At 42.6% G+C, this 14,485-nt stretch overlaps 1 protein-coding gene across 6 annotated transcripts in view; it reads right to left on the bottom strand.

Moving 5' to 3' along the window:
• Window positions 1-1,384: 1,384 nt before the first annotated feature.
• Window positions 1,385-14,485, bottom strand: part of trmt9b (tRNA methyltransferase 9B) — a 169,309-nt gene continuing 156,208 nt past the window's right edge. For all 6 annotated transcript variants that reach the window (XM_041198589.1, XM_041198588.1, XM_041198594.1 and 3 more), the window contains one exon: window positions 1,385-2,812. In XM_041198589.1, coding sequence (XP_041054523.1) covers window positions 1,725-2,812 — 1,088 coding nt within the window. In that variant the 3' untranslated portion in view covers window positions 1,385-1,724. The remainder of the gene's footprint in view (window positions 2,813-14,485) is intronic.

Here is a 14,485-nt window from a genome sequence, read left to right as displayed (position 1 = left end):
CGTTAAACCATCCTTACCTGTTACAGGTCATTTATTCCGATTGTGTGCTGTATTTGAACTACTACTTTGTTGCTTCTCAATAAATTGCTTGTATCCACTGGACACCATTGAGTAATCTGTGACCCCTGGGTCAAATCCTACAACACCAAAAGCCTGAGATCTCAGTAGTAGGCATTGAACAAGTGGAGCTGGTCCTATGCTTTATGATCTCTAACTGTGACACACGCACACAGGTCCACAGACTTGGCTGTGCTGGGTTTTCCAGGGACAGATATTGAAATAGTTAATGGGTTACTACAGGAACTACAAGTGCCATGTATATGTAACTAGGCTAATAATCCTGAAGTTCTAAACTAATAACCCAGAGAATATGAATTCAAATCCTACCATGGCAGTTTGAGAATTTTAATTGTTTTACCAAAAAATATAAATAAATAAACAAATAACTGGTATCAAAGCAACCATGAAGCTTTTGGATTGTTATAAAATTCAACTGGTTCATTACTATCCTTTAGGGAATACAACAGGCCATCCTCAACCGATTTGGTCTATATTATGACGCCAGCTAGTGCAACACCAATGTGGTTGACTCTTAGCTGCCCAATGAATAATCCTAGCAAGCCATACAGTTATGTAAAACCCCTACAAGTGGTTCAAAATGAAGGCCAACTACCACCTTTTCAGGGCAATTGGGGATGATAGTAAACATTTGCCTTGCCACTGATGTCCACATCCCGTGAATGATTATGAACTTATTTCACTTTGTGATCAATGGCAACTATCCCATTTCATGAGTCAAAAATAGACAAAGCTTAGATCGAGGTTTTAAAAAATTACCCAAAATGGATGCCAATTCGCATTAATGACAGGAGGGAAAATAAGGAGGGAAATATAACACACAGGGGTCACAACTCTTACTTTGAACAATGCTTTCCTCGAACTCCAATTTAAATATTAAAAGTATATTATGAATTTCACAGGTGCCTTAAGTGGCAGGGTTTCAGGTAGGGCATAGTCAAAACTTTGGTATTTGTTACAAAGGTCATTCATTGATTTGAGGAGAATATGTTTCTTTCACTGGCAACAGGATTTCGAACAGTACTGCCTGGAATCCAGGTTTGCAATTAAGCCATCTCACAATGTTGGAGACAACCTTGCAGAATACTCCAGTCACTTTGATCAAATGAGCCAGTTATCAGACTCAAGGCTAGGCATGATTCTTTTGAATCATAGATATCCAGCAATCAAAAGTAGGTGTATCAACATTAGACCAGAAACTGTTCTTGTGACCAGATAGGAAAATATTATCATTCCAGCTTCGAGATATGCATGTAAGGGTATTTATGGCATGCAGCTCCTATAATTTTAAAAACACGACCCATACTTTATTGCACACTTTATTTGCACACTTTATTACAGTGTAAAATAAGTTAGCGTGGTTTTGCTAGGAGCTTAACGTATTAGTGATTAAAATATTTGAAGGCAATGAAGTTACAATATTTGAATGAAGAGTGCAAAGTATTATCATTACAATAGTTATATTTGGCAGTGCATGTATTGTTCAAGTACTATTACAATCTGCAATGTTAAAGGCACACCAAAGACACACCAATTAAATAAAATCGCATGAAAACAATATGCACCAACACTTCTAAAAGATACAAAAAATATTAATACTAATTACTAGCCTTACTCTTAGAGTAAGGTTGTGATACGATGTAATCTCAAGTTTGGTAAACTGTTACTTTTTCCACAACAACACACCAGTTAGCATGATCATAATATGTTTGAATCACTTGCAGACCTTCAGTGTACTTTTCAATGAGCTCAATAAGCTCTCCTTGTTTGAAAACATGGTAGTATCTGAGACAAGTACTGTTGTAATTAATCTGATCCTTTTTGTCCTTTGCGGATACTGGAGGCTCCAAAGGCCAGTCATTTGAATCAGTAGCCAATTTTCTCTGCATTTGTGTATGTACGTTTTCAATGTTGTTCTCACAGGTGGAGTTGGTTACAGATTTATTTTCACTGGGACAATTGTGGAGATCATTTTGGAACAAAGGCTGTGAAGCAAGATCAGGTAAGGAAACTTCAGTGCAGCTATGAAATATGCTGGAAGACTCTTGGATTTCAAATGATCCTGTGTGTGGATATTCAAAGAATTGGGTGCGTGGCTCCAAAGTGCTGTAATGGTTAGGTGATTGTGACTTGGAAAGGACATGAAAAACGTCTTCAGAACTTTGCCCATAGGAAAATACATTGGAAGCAAATCTGGCCATAGGATCAGTTTTGCTCTGTTCAAAGGACTTTATTATACTACTTGTTTTAAATGAAGCAATATAATCCTGAAACATCCATAGTTCTTTGAGGGTTTTTGTTCTATTATTGCTGCTAAATTGTGGTGTAGAATTATGCGACTGAGAAAACAGCCATAACTCTAAAGATTTTTCGACTAGTAATGTATTCTCCATCCCCAAAGAGGATGCTTCCTTTCCTTTTGTGTGTTTTTTACACATATCCAGTTCATTGTCTGGCAGCTGTTTTGAATTAAAAGGTTTGTCTTTATGAAAAACATCATTATTATTATTACATTGAAATGATCCAGCTTTTTCATTTAGCATTTTGGACCCTGTGGATTTTGAGGGTGGAGGCGTAGGGTTCCATGGAACAAAAATATCTTGCTTTTCAAACTTACGTCTATTTTGTTCCTTTGCCCATACATAGATCATAATTTTCCCCCTTACTCGCAAAATCCTTGCCATTTCTTTTATTGCTTGAATACGGCGTTCTTTTGTGGAAAAATGGTGTATCACTAGAGCAAAAACAGTGATATATATATATAATATATTTATATATACATACATTTTTTATTTATTTAAAGATCTTTGTTCTAGCATGAAATCGTCAGGAAATCAAAGCATATGCATGTTAAATTGGTACACTTCTGAGATGTTGACTGACTTAAATAATCGTTACCTGCATGTTAACCATGTTGATTTAGGAAAACAGTTTTGCATTGTAAATAGTGAATAAGCAATTAACGCAAATTTAATTAAATCAAACTTTTTTTTTAAATAAGCTTTCTAAGTGGCTAACTTGGTTCAGTTCAAACCCCACAATAACAGAAGGTTTAACTTAATCAGCAAACATAACTAAAATTACTCAAACTTATTCACATACTATTATAACTTTCCTTCACAACTCTTATCCACACTGGTTTTTTTCTCTCTGAGCTGAGGCCTCAATTAGTTCCCTTCCTGAGGTTACTCCGGTCTACTCTTCTGGCCCACATTATTTTTATTATGTAAGGCTTTTTCTGCTCAATGCCTCTTTTGGGTCTATGGGCATACACAGCCCTTCATTACTCCTTTTTTGCTTATGCTCACCCCCAATATTGCCAGCCCGCAGTCTCCAGCCCACATTTTCTCAGATTATCGCTAAACCCTGCCATTTTATTGTGTACCTTCAACTTTAACAAAGGCTAGGATATAGAGATCTGGCATATCAGTAAATAAATATGCGTGAGAGCCAAAAGAAGCATTCAGATACAAGCAGAAGGTATCATGAAGAAGCAGAGAAGGAGCGAGAGCCAGATAGAGCACCTACCACAATGAAAAATGTGGCAATCATAGAGGGACAATGAGGAAAAAAAGAGTCAAAAAGGTAATTGGAGACATCCAGAAAGAATGAAAGTTGGGGATTAGGAAAACAGTGCAAAGAAGACTTACATTTACAAAATCCCTTGGGATGTCAAAAGCTCAAAATGCCTATTGATAAATTAGTTTGAAGCAAAGTCATTTTTTTAGGCAAATGTAGCAGCTATTGTGCCAATGAAGTCTCACAAAACAGTAGAGAAGAATGACTAATTAATCTCTGTGTTTTTGGTGGTAATGCCCGAGGGAGAAACGTTAACTAGGACATGGTGAGAACTCTCTGGTCCTCTTCAAATAGTGCCATGTCATTTCTAACATCCACCTGAACCACTGAAACAGGCAAACTGGAACTCTGACAATGCAGCTTTCCTTCAGAGTTGCACGATGCCATAAGGAGATCAACTATATGCCATATAATACATTGTGTGCTACATGATGCAGTTCTCATCATTTTATCTCATCCAAAACTCTCAGCTGGAATACACTGCCTGGAGGGTGGTGGAAACAATTTCAATCGTGCATTGGATATGTACTTGAAAAGGCAAGATTTGCACGGTTATGGGTAAAGAAGAGGGGAGTGGGGCAATTTGGATAGATCTCTCAAAGAGCCGGTACAGGCATGCTGGGCCGAATGGTCTCCTTTTTACTGTAAGATTGTATGTTATAAAACAACATACCTTCTGATTCACCATGAGGAATGCCACAAGACACACATGCAAAACTTTCCTTAGGTTTCTTATGACTATAACAAACGGTTAGTTTTGGCAGCAAAGTGTAAAATGCAAAAAAATGCGATCCATGAATATACATTGGAACTTTTTTTTAAAAAGAAGCAACTTTGCAAACCCATTTGTGAAACATGTTCTTCCTGTCACAGCCATATACAGAAAAGTAGCACTGCTGCTGCACAGTGTGGTTATGAAATCATTTCAGAATCAACACTTAAGTGATTGACATGAGTGCTATGGAATTTGGCAGCTAAATGTTGTGGTGCAGAAAGCACAAAGAAGACAATTTTCAAAACTTGTGTCAGCTTGCAAGCCCGTTGGTATTTTCCCAGAAGGTTCATGATGTGTCTTATTTTTAATTCTTTTACAGGGCGTGGGAGTTGCTAGTTAGGTCAGCATTTATTGTCCATCCCTAATTGCCCTTGAGAAGGTGGTGGTGATCCACCTCCCTGAGTTGCTGCAGTCCACCTGGTGCAAGAACACCCGCAGTTTGTCAGGAAGAGGGTTCCAGGATTTGGTCCCAGTGACAGCAAAGGAACAGCGATATGGTTCCAAGTCATGATGGTGTGTGGCTTGGAGCGGAACTTTTAGGTGATGGTGTTCCCATGCATTTACTACCCTTGTTCTTCAAGGTGGTAGAGGTCACAGGTTTGGAAGGTGCTATTGAAGGTGCCTAGGTGAGTTGCAACATTGTGTCTTCTACTTGGTGCACATTGCTGCCATAGTGCACTGGTGGTGGAGGGAGTGAATATTTAAGGTGGTGAATGGTGTACCACTTTCTTCTGAAAGACAGAGATGCAATGCATGGTTATTTAGAATAAAAATATATTTCAAGTGGCCAGCCTCTTCTAGTCATCCCCAGTGCTGGGACTAACACAAGTAAGGCATTCATACCATTGCCTTTTTATGCAGAGATTTTTCCAACAGGAATATGCTGCTGGTTGGAAGAACCCTATATTAATCAATGCCTATCCCCTTATGCCCCCATGCCAAGCTCTGCCCTTCCACCCACTCCCTATGTTGCCTCATTATGTATGCTTGGTTGAGAGACCAGATAGTTATTAAATTTTGAGACCGTCTGCTCCCCAGCAGAAACATTGTTTGATTGACAGCTCAGGCTCTCTGATCCCTGTGGTCGATTTCACTGTTTGTTGACAAAAGCTAAGTGGTTTCAAGTGTTTGTGGTTTGTGAAACTTCAAAGAGCCTGGATGATTGATACTTTTATTTGCTTGGTCTGGGTTTTTCAAGCATAGGAGAAAGTTCGCAATGGATTACATTGTTTCAAGTGTTTTTTTTTTTTACACGTTCCACTATATACTGTGGTGTTCATTGGTTCTAAAAAGTGTACAGTGGGTCAGTAGGCATGGAAGGGCAAAGCTTGGCATGGGGAGGCATGAGGGAACATGGTGGGAGGTGGAAGGGCAGACCTTGTCATGGGAGCATTATAGGATAAAGAGGGTGGGTGGATAGGCAAAGCTTGACATAGGGTGCATGAGGGGCCTGAGAGGGTGGGCAGGGGGGGCATGAGGTGGCATGGATGGGCCATGGGGTGTGTTTGGAGAGTGAAAGAGGATTGAGGGGTGAGGAATGGAGGGCCTTTGGGATTTTTATTCAGTGGGGCAAAGTCCCACAGCACTGAGGCGGGCCTTTTAAACAGCCCGCCTCTGCACCTGGCAGCTCATGTGGCTGCCTCGATATTTCTTTCCCAGGTTGGTTAGCCTGACTCCATTGCCCCCAGCAATGAAGATCCTGCCTTGGCAGGCACTTTCCACCAAGGCAGGCAGGCGGGCCGAGCCAGGAATTTTCCCAACTCCCCCTACCTAGCTCAAGGATAAAAATCCAGGCCATTAAATCTGTTGCCCTCTCCACAGATTCTGTCTGACCTGCTGAGTATTTCTAGCATTTACTGTTTTTATTTCATATTTCCAACATCTGCAGCATTCTGCTTTTTGAATAATAACATTTAGCTTTGTTAATCTACCTTGTATCATCAGTAGTTAGAGTCTGGTCTGTTATCAGCTGTAATTTAGTGCAAACAACTGCCAAAATCATCCATATAATTTAATTTAGGTATATAATAAGTATTTTTAAAATAGCATTATCTGTTATAGATTCTGTAAATTATACACTTGGCTTGCATAGAAAAATAGTGAATTCCAAAAATAATAACTTAAGAATGCACTAAATAAAGGTTAACTATGAATTAAGACTGAACCATCTATTAATTAGGAAGATGGAAATGCTTTCTTTGCAATGGGTTTTGTAAATTAATGTTTCATCAGAATACCCAAGAGACAACAATTTTATTTATAGAGTCATACTCTCATCTAGTTTACAATTAGATCACGTATGACTCAGCTTCAAACATGCTTGAAGATGCACGAGCAAATGAATGGTTTCCAAATTATGATGAAGACGACATTAATCTAATATTATTTAAAATACAGCAGATCCAGACAGGCAATTCCTGGTTTCCTCCTAATCACCTTAGATCCCAGTCAATGTAGCCAACACATTAGAGGTTCTACTGCCACCTTGCCAACAGCTAAAGTCATGTGCATTTGTAAAGGTTAAGACCCAATAGTTACTGGGAGACCACGTGGGAGGAAGAAAAAGGAGCAGGTGGAACTTTGGGGTGGGGGGATGGGAGATGGCAGTGGGAAGGGGGTGGGAGAGAACAGGGGAGTGGGAGGCAGGAAAGGGAAATAAGGTGGCGAGGAAGACAGGAAGAGTTGGGACATGGGAGCAGACAACAGAAGGGAGAAGGGGGTGTGGGAACAATAGGATGGAGGGGGCAAGAGAGGAGACAGAGAGGCACAGCAGGGGAAGAGAGGCACAGCAAGAGTGAAATAGCAGCAGGGGAAAGGAGAGAGGGCAGGGAGACATGGTGCAGCAGTGAGGAGACAGGGTGGGGACGCATATTTGAGGCTGGAAATCTGGAGGCCCTGCCAAATTTAACCATAGGACCTCATTAGCATTTGTCTTCTCCATTTCCTGGTTGGCACCAACATATTTATAACCAGACTTCAATGCATATCATAAATATTAAACATGTATAATATTAATATCCAAATCAAAGCTCAGTGATTTGTTGGCATTGTATCTATTCCATGATCAGCATTCATCTACATCTCCTTAATATTTGCTGAGCCTTAATAGGGCCTAATAGACTGAGCCCATTTACGGCTTCTGGAAACTCATCTGACAGGGTGTATTAATTTAGGATCATCTGAGTTGACGTCAAGTCACAGTGAGCTCTGGTGGGGCCGGAGTGAGCTCTGCTGGGGCTGGAGTTGTTCTATGTTCAGTAGGTCTCATGAAGAGCTTCTGAGTGTTGTGTGGTTGAACATTAAGTGTTTATTCATAAGCCATAACTATGTACATATATACAGGGTATAGCCAAGCTATGAGCTAATTCCATGCTTGCTTCTACACAGGTCTCTGTCCAATCCACAACTGACCCCAGTTTCAGGTCATGTGTCTCTTTACATCACACTGTGGGACTGGAAAACAGTATCACTCACATTAACCCTTGCTAGGCCACATAACCTTATATATACCTCCCCCAATATCTTTACCCATCATATTTACATTACAATTGTGCTACCTCTTCAGCCCCACCACCCCCTGCCAAGTCTCCAAGTTTAGAAATTCAGACAGACAGGCTGGCAGCTTGACAATTCTGCCAGATGTTGGTCTGGTCATATTCTGAGGAGTGATAGGCTCTGTTGATTTGGGCAAGCTTTGTGGATTCAGATTTTGAGTTGTGGTCTGTGTTTCTGGAACTTTGTTGCCTTCTTCTGATATGCTTTTTCCACTCTTTGGAATTGAACTTCTCTTTGTCACCTCTCCATCTGCTCTGTTCGGGGACAACAGAATTGTCTGATTCCTTCCGGAGTATTCACTCTGTTCATTCGTGGTATGAACCCAGATTTTCTTTTTCTACTTGTTCCACCACAATCTTTGTGGGAGTTGAATGTGTCTCTCCCTGTCAGTTGGATGTTCCTCATCAGTGGGATCACCCTTGCAGTTTGGCTTTTATTGTGACACTGTGTTCTTCTGTGTGTCTCCTAGTCTCACTGAAGTATGCTCTGGTGAGTTGATGGTCAATAGTTCCTTGCTCCAGCATCGTCCTGGAGCTTTGTGCACAGGCTGGAGGTTGCAGTGTCTGTGCTGTGGTGTTTACAGGTAGTGTGACAGCAACCGTTGGAGCCTGGGGTTGGGACTCATTTTTCTGTTGATGGCCCTTTTCCTGTGTGCCTTCCACTTGAGACACAGTGGTAATTACCTGACAGTTTGGTTGGTCTGACCAAAGAGGAGCATCTGCCGCCTGCAAAGAAATTGGACAAACCAGCTCTGTGATGATTAAAAGCAATCCAGAGCTGAAGTCCCACAGAACTGTTACAGTGCAGAAGGAGACGATTTGGCCCATCGTGTCTGCACCATCTCTCTAAACAAGCATTATGACTTAGTGCCATTCTCCTGCCTTTTCTCCGTACCCTTGCACATTGGATGATTATTTGAATAGAAACAATGCCCTCGTGAATGAATCGATTGAACCTGCCTCCACCACACTTCCAGGCAGTTCATTCCAGACTTGAACCATTCACTGTGTGAACAAGTTTTTCTCTCATCACATTTGCTTCTGAAAATCACTTTAAATCTGTGCCCTTTCGTTCTTGATCTCTTTACGAGCGGGAACGGTTTCTCCCTGTCTACTCTATCCAGCCCCCGATATGATTTTGAACATCTCTATCAAATCTCCTCTTAGCCTTCTTCTTTCCAAGGCAAAGTGTCCCAACCTCTCCAATCTATCTTCATAACTGAAGTTTCTCATCCCTGGAATGATTCTTGTAAACCTCTTCTGCACTCTTTCCAATGCAATCATACCCTTCCTATAGTGTGGCGCCCAGAACTGTACACAACACTCCAGCTGAGGTCTAACTAGTGTCTTATATAAGCTCAGCATAACCTCCTTGCTCCTGTACTCTATGCCCTAATTAAAGCTCAGGATGCTGAATGCTTTATTAACTGCTCTCTCTACCTGTCCTGCCACCTTTAATGATCTATGCACATATACACCCAGTTCCCTCTGCTCCTACACCCCCTTAAGATTTGTACCCCTTATTTTATATTGTCTCACCATCTTCTCCCTACCAAAAATGAATCATCTCACACTTTTCCACACTGAACTTCATCTGCCACCTATCTGCTCACTCCAACTTGTCTATGTCCTTTTGAGGTTCTATACTGTCCTCCTCAGTTTCCAATACTTCCTAGTTTCGTATCGCCCACAAAATTTGAAATTGTCCCCTGCACACCAAGATCCAAATCATTAATAAACACCAGCAAAAGCAAGGGTCCTAATACCGAACCCTGGAGAACTCCACTACATACCTTCCTCCAACCTGAAAAACATCCATTGACCATTACTCTGTTTCCTGTTGCTCAGCCAATTCTGTATGCACATTGCTACTGTCCTTTTTATTCCATGAGCTATAAATTTTCTCAAGTCTTTGGTATGGCACTGTATCAAATGCCCTTTGAAATTCATGTACACAACCCTCTCTTCAAAAAACCCCAGCAAGTTAGTTAAACACAATTTTCCCTTTAGAAATCTATGCTGGCTCTTCCTAATCAATGCACAATGTACCTACTAATTCTATCCTGAATAATTGTTTCTAGAAGCTTCCCCACCACTGAAGTTAAACTTACTGGTCTGTAATTGCTGAGCTGATCCTTACAATATTTTTTGAAAAAGGGCATAATGTTTGTAATTTTCCAGTCTTCTGGCACCTCCCCCAAGTCTATGGAAGACTCCAAGATTATGGCCACTGCCGCTGCAATTTCCACTCTTACTTCCTTCAACATCCTTGGTTGCATCTCATCCAGTCCCGATGCTTTGTCAACTTTAATTACCAACAGTTTATCCAATACTTATCCAACACTTCCTCCTCAACAGTTTTGAACTCTTCTAGTGACAGAGTTTCCTCGTCTGTCACTGTGGCCTCGGTATCATCTGCTTCCTTAGTAAAGACAGGTGCAAAGTACTCATTTAACACCTCAGCCTTGCCCCCATGTGCAAATCCCCTTTTTGGTCCATAACTGGTCCTACTCCTCCTTTTGCCTCCCTTTACTATTTATGTGCCTACAGATGACTTAGGGTTTCCCCTTTATGTTCGCTGACCGTCTTTCCTCATAATCCCTCTTTGCTTCTCTTAATTGCTTTTTAACCTCCCCTCTGAACATTCCAGGACCTTTCAGCTCCATGTAGTTTACGACAGAGATTGTCTTGACATCCTCTGCTGTTTTAGGAAGGTTAAGGGCTCAAAAGAAAAAAAAAGATAGATTTTGGATGACGTATGTGACTATGAATATCTGCTTGTTGCGATACATTAGTGCTTCGATGATCATACCTATGACTGGAAGTTGAATTCCTCCAGATCTGTAGAATCATGTGTCTATCATTTGTAGACACAGGTTGCTCAGCCATAGTTCCTTATTTGAGATGATTGTAACACTGGCTCCATGTCCAATTTAAAGTTGGTGAGGTGACTGTTCACTGAGATGTCCGCATTCCAAAAAGAGAATCCAAGATCCTTGATCTCATTCATGAAGCATGGTTGGGTCCCTTCCTGATGTGGTACCTCCAACCTCATGATTGTCTTGGGTTCTTCCACCCGCCTTGGAGTCCTAGCTTTGCGTAGCTTTCCGAAGTGTCCCGGTGGTTGCAGTTGAGATATTGTACAGATTGCTGGACATTGCTCTCACCTGTGAGGTTGTTTGGCTCCACAGCATTGGTATGGTTACCCACCTTCTTATGGTCAGTTTGGGTATTGCCTTCCTTGGTCTAGACACTCTCTGCCCCTTTGTTGCTGTATTAGCTGGACAGTTGGTGTTGCTCTATAGCATGGCTTGCTGGCAGATTTCAGATTGTTTGGATGGCCTTTTCTAGAGTCAGATTTTGCTTGGCCTGTAGAATGTCTGAAAGGGCATCAGCCACTCTGACAACAATTCTGTCCCTTATGTGTTCTGGCTTAAGGTCACCATAGTCACAGCCTTCAGCCAATCTGTATAATTCATTTATAAAAGAGTTTACTGGTTCTCCAGGCTATTGGACACATTTGTTGAATTTCGCTCTCTAACATTTTGTTGCTTCTTAGACTAAAACATGTAAAGAATGATCTTAAAACTTCAAACTTATCTGAGGATTTGTTTAGTACTTGCCTCTCAATAATATCATCAGTTATCGGACTGTTATGGACCAGAGGTGTTTTAATTTAAACAGCCCTGATTTCTCCACTCACTACCTGTCTGTAAACAGAAAGGCGTTTTTGATTTCCCCCTTTATAAGTGGTGGTGTATTTTCCCCAACCTTTCAGTTTTGGAGTGATCCAATCTTCTATTGATAACCCCACAGCAAACTCGAGGTAAGGTAAAGTAAGAGTTGGTTTATTTTGTACACACACACAACGCAGGAAGAGGTTTCACAATGTTCACCCTGTTTGCATTCATACAAGAGGGATAAGGGAAAGAAAGAAGTTCAGGGCAAAGACCACGGTAAAAATAAATATTATGGTTCACATGAGTCCAGAATCAATGTCCAAGGAAGGTTCTTTTAGGAGGAAAACAGAAAATGCTGGAAAAACTCAGCAGGTCTGACAGCATCTGTGGAGAGTTAATTTTTTTGAATCTGTACAATCCTTCTTCAGAGCGACTGGTATACTGAGTTTTTCCAGCATCTTCTGTTTTTGTTTCAGATTTCCAGCATCCACAGTATTTTGCTTTTTTCTTTTAGGAGGCTTTGTCTGGCTGAATTCCTGGTCTTGTTCCTAGGAACTCGGGACAGAATTTTGTGTTTGACGTGCGGTACGGTTGCCGGTGGGGGGGGGGGGGGGGGGTATGTAAAATGACATGCGGTGACATTGGACGAGCATCCCGTCGTCACTGCATGCCATTGCAATGAAGTTCGGCGCGTGCCCGCCATTAATTAACAGGCTATTTAAGGCCCTTAAATCGGCAATCGATGCCAATTTTCAGGCACCCATGTGATCTTCAGCTCGGCGCACAGGCGCAACAGGCAGGCAGGTAAGAGACGTTTTAATAAAGGGCGGTATAAGAGAGCTCAATGGGGTTGTCAATTTGGTCTGAATGTATTTATTGCAGAAAGTTTTTAAACTTGTCTGTGTGATCAGTTCAGAACGAATTCCAGCAGCCTTCTGTGTATTTCGAACCTTCAGGTCAGCATTCTGCAGTCAGTAATCTTTATTGGGCCTGCAGCTTTCCGGAGGCCTCCAGTATGGGTTCTGACAGAATAGTCCAATTTGGAAAATACACGTGAAACATTTTCTGAATGGCAGTAGAATGTATGAAACAACCAAGAGAAACAAAGACAGAATATAGCCCCCAGGAAGAGTGCCCCAAATACTACTGGAGGCAATTCCTCTGAAGAGGGAGGGAGGGCTAGAATAAGGAGGAGGCCAGGAGTGCACAATCAGCCTCCAGGGGAGCCATCTTTGGGAGTACAGGCCCAGGCACAAGGGATGCAGGGCCAAGAGGTAGTCCAAGGTAGAAGGGGCCACAGAAGATGCCACTATCTTGCTGCCAGGGTATACAGGCAGTGAAGCAGCTACCTCAATATGTCTAAGGTGCAGTGCCGAAGAAGGCTCCAACTGTCAAGTGAGACAGTCAATTAAATCTGTAAGATGACTGGCCAGGAGATCGCTCCTGTGTGGGCGGACACCCCAAGCCAGCAGCCCTGAAGGTCACAGTTGCCCTCAACTTCTATGCCTCTGGCTCATTCCAGGGCTCGGTGGGTGATTTTTGCAGTGTTTCCCAATCAGCTGTGCACACTTGTGTCAAACAGGTCACAGATGTTCTGTTCAGGCGTGCATTGATCTTCATCCACTTCTGCTGGGACCAGGCAAGCCAGACACAGTGAACCAGAGGCTTTGTGGCCATTGCTGACTTCCCCTGTGTCCAGGGTGCTATAGACTGTACATCAAGGCGCCAGCAGGTGAGCCCGGTGCCTTCGTCAACAGGAAGGGCTTCCACTCCATGAATGTGCAGATAGTGTGTGATCACAGGATGCAGATCCTTCAAGGCTGTGCAAGGTACCCAGGCAGCTCCAACAACGCCTACATCCTCAGATACTCCCTGGTACCGGGGCTCTTCACTGCTCCGGCTCAGCTTGATGAACGGCTGCTGGGTGACAAGGGCTATCCCCTCAGAAGGTGGCTCATGACGCCTCTCCGCCATCCAAGAACAGAAGCTGAGCAGTGCTACAATAGGAGCTACGCCTCCACAAGAGCTGTGGTGGAGAGAACCATCGGTCTTCCCAAGATGCGCTTCCGATGCCTGGACCGGTCAGGGGGCGCACTGCAGTACCCCCCAGATCGTGTCTCGGTGATAGTGGTTGCATGCTGAGCTCTTCACAATCTTGTGCTGGAAAGGGGGAACGCAGTGGACGACAAAGGCATTGATGCAGTGGATACGGCTGCACACGATGAGTCCAGCATTGATTGAGAATGAGGAGGCACAGGGGAATGATGAGGGGCTAAACGCTGACTTGGGACTACACCAAGGAGGCAGGGACACCCGGGTCACTTTAATCCAATGAACCTTCAGCTAGCTCCACACAAATGAATCAGGAGGACCAGCCTTGCCAGGCGCTTCCATAGTAGGAACCTAAGTGCTACATCTGCCATTTCATCAGCTGCAACTAAGGGCTGTGGACATAAACCTCAATGTCCACTCACACACTCATGATATTAGGTAAAACATACAAATGCAGAACAAAGGAGCCACCCTCAGCCATGGTAACACATCTGGTTTTGATTTTCTCCATCATAAAGTCACAAAATCAAAGCAAAACATTTTTTAACCATAAACAAATAATAATCCCCTAATCTAGGGCCAACACAAAAGACCAGTGAGAAACCCAGTGAGTGCCTAAGGTGCCTTATGCTTACATTTGCAGGTGCTACATCTTGGTGCTGCCCCATTGCTCAGGGTGGCCTCTGAGACAGCCTGCTGACTCTGCTGTCCTGTTGGCCTCGACGACCTTGTGGCCGTCCTCTGGCCTGTGGAGCCTGTACTGGACC

This window comes from Carcharodon carcharias, chromosome 11 (genome assembly GCF_017639515.1).
Source record: "Carcharodon carcharias isolate sCarCar2 chromosome 11, sCarCar2.pri, whole genome shotgun sequence".
Classification (NCBI taxonomy): Eukaryota; Metazoa; Chordata; class Chondrichthyes; order Lamniformes; family Lamnidae; genus Carcharodon; species Carcharodon carcharias.
The sequence above is the reverse complement of the archived record's forward strand: the minus strand, read 5'-3'. Positions and strand labels throughout refer to the sequence as shown.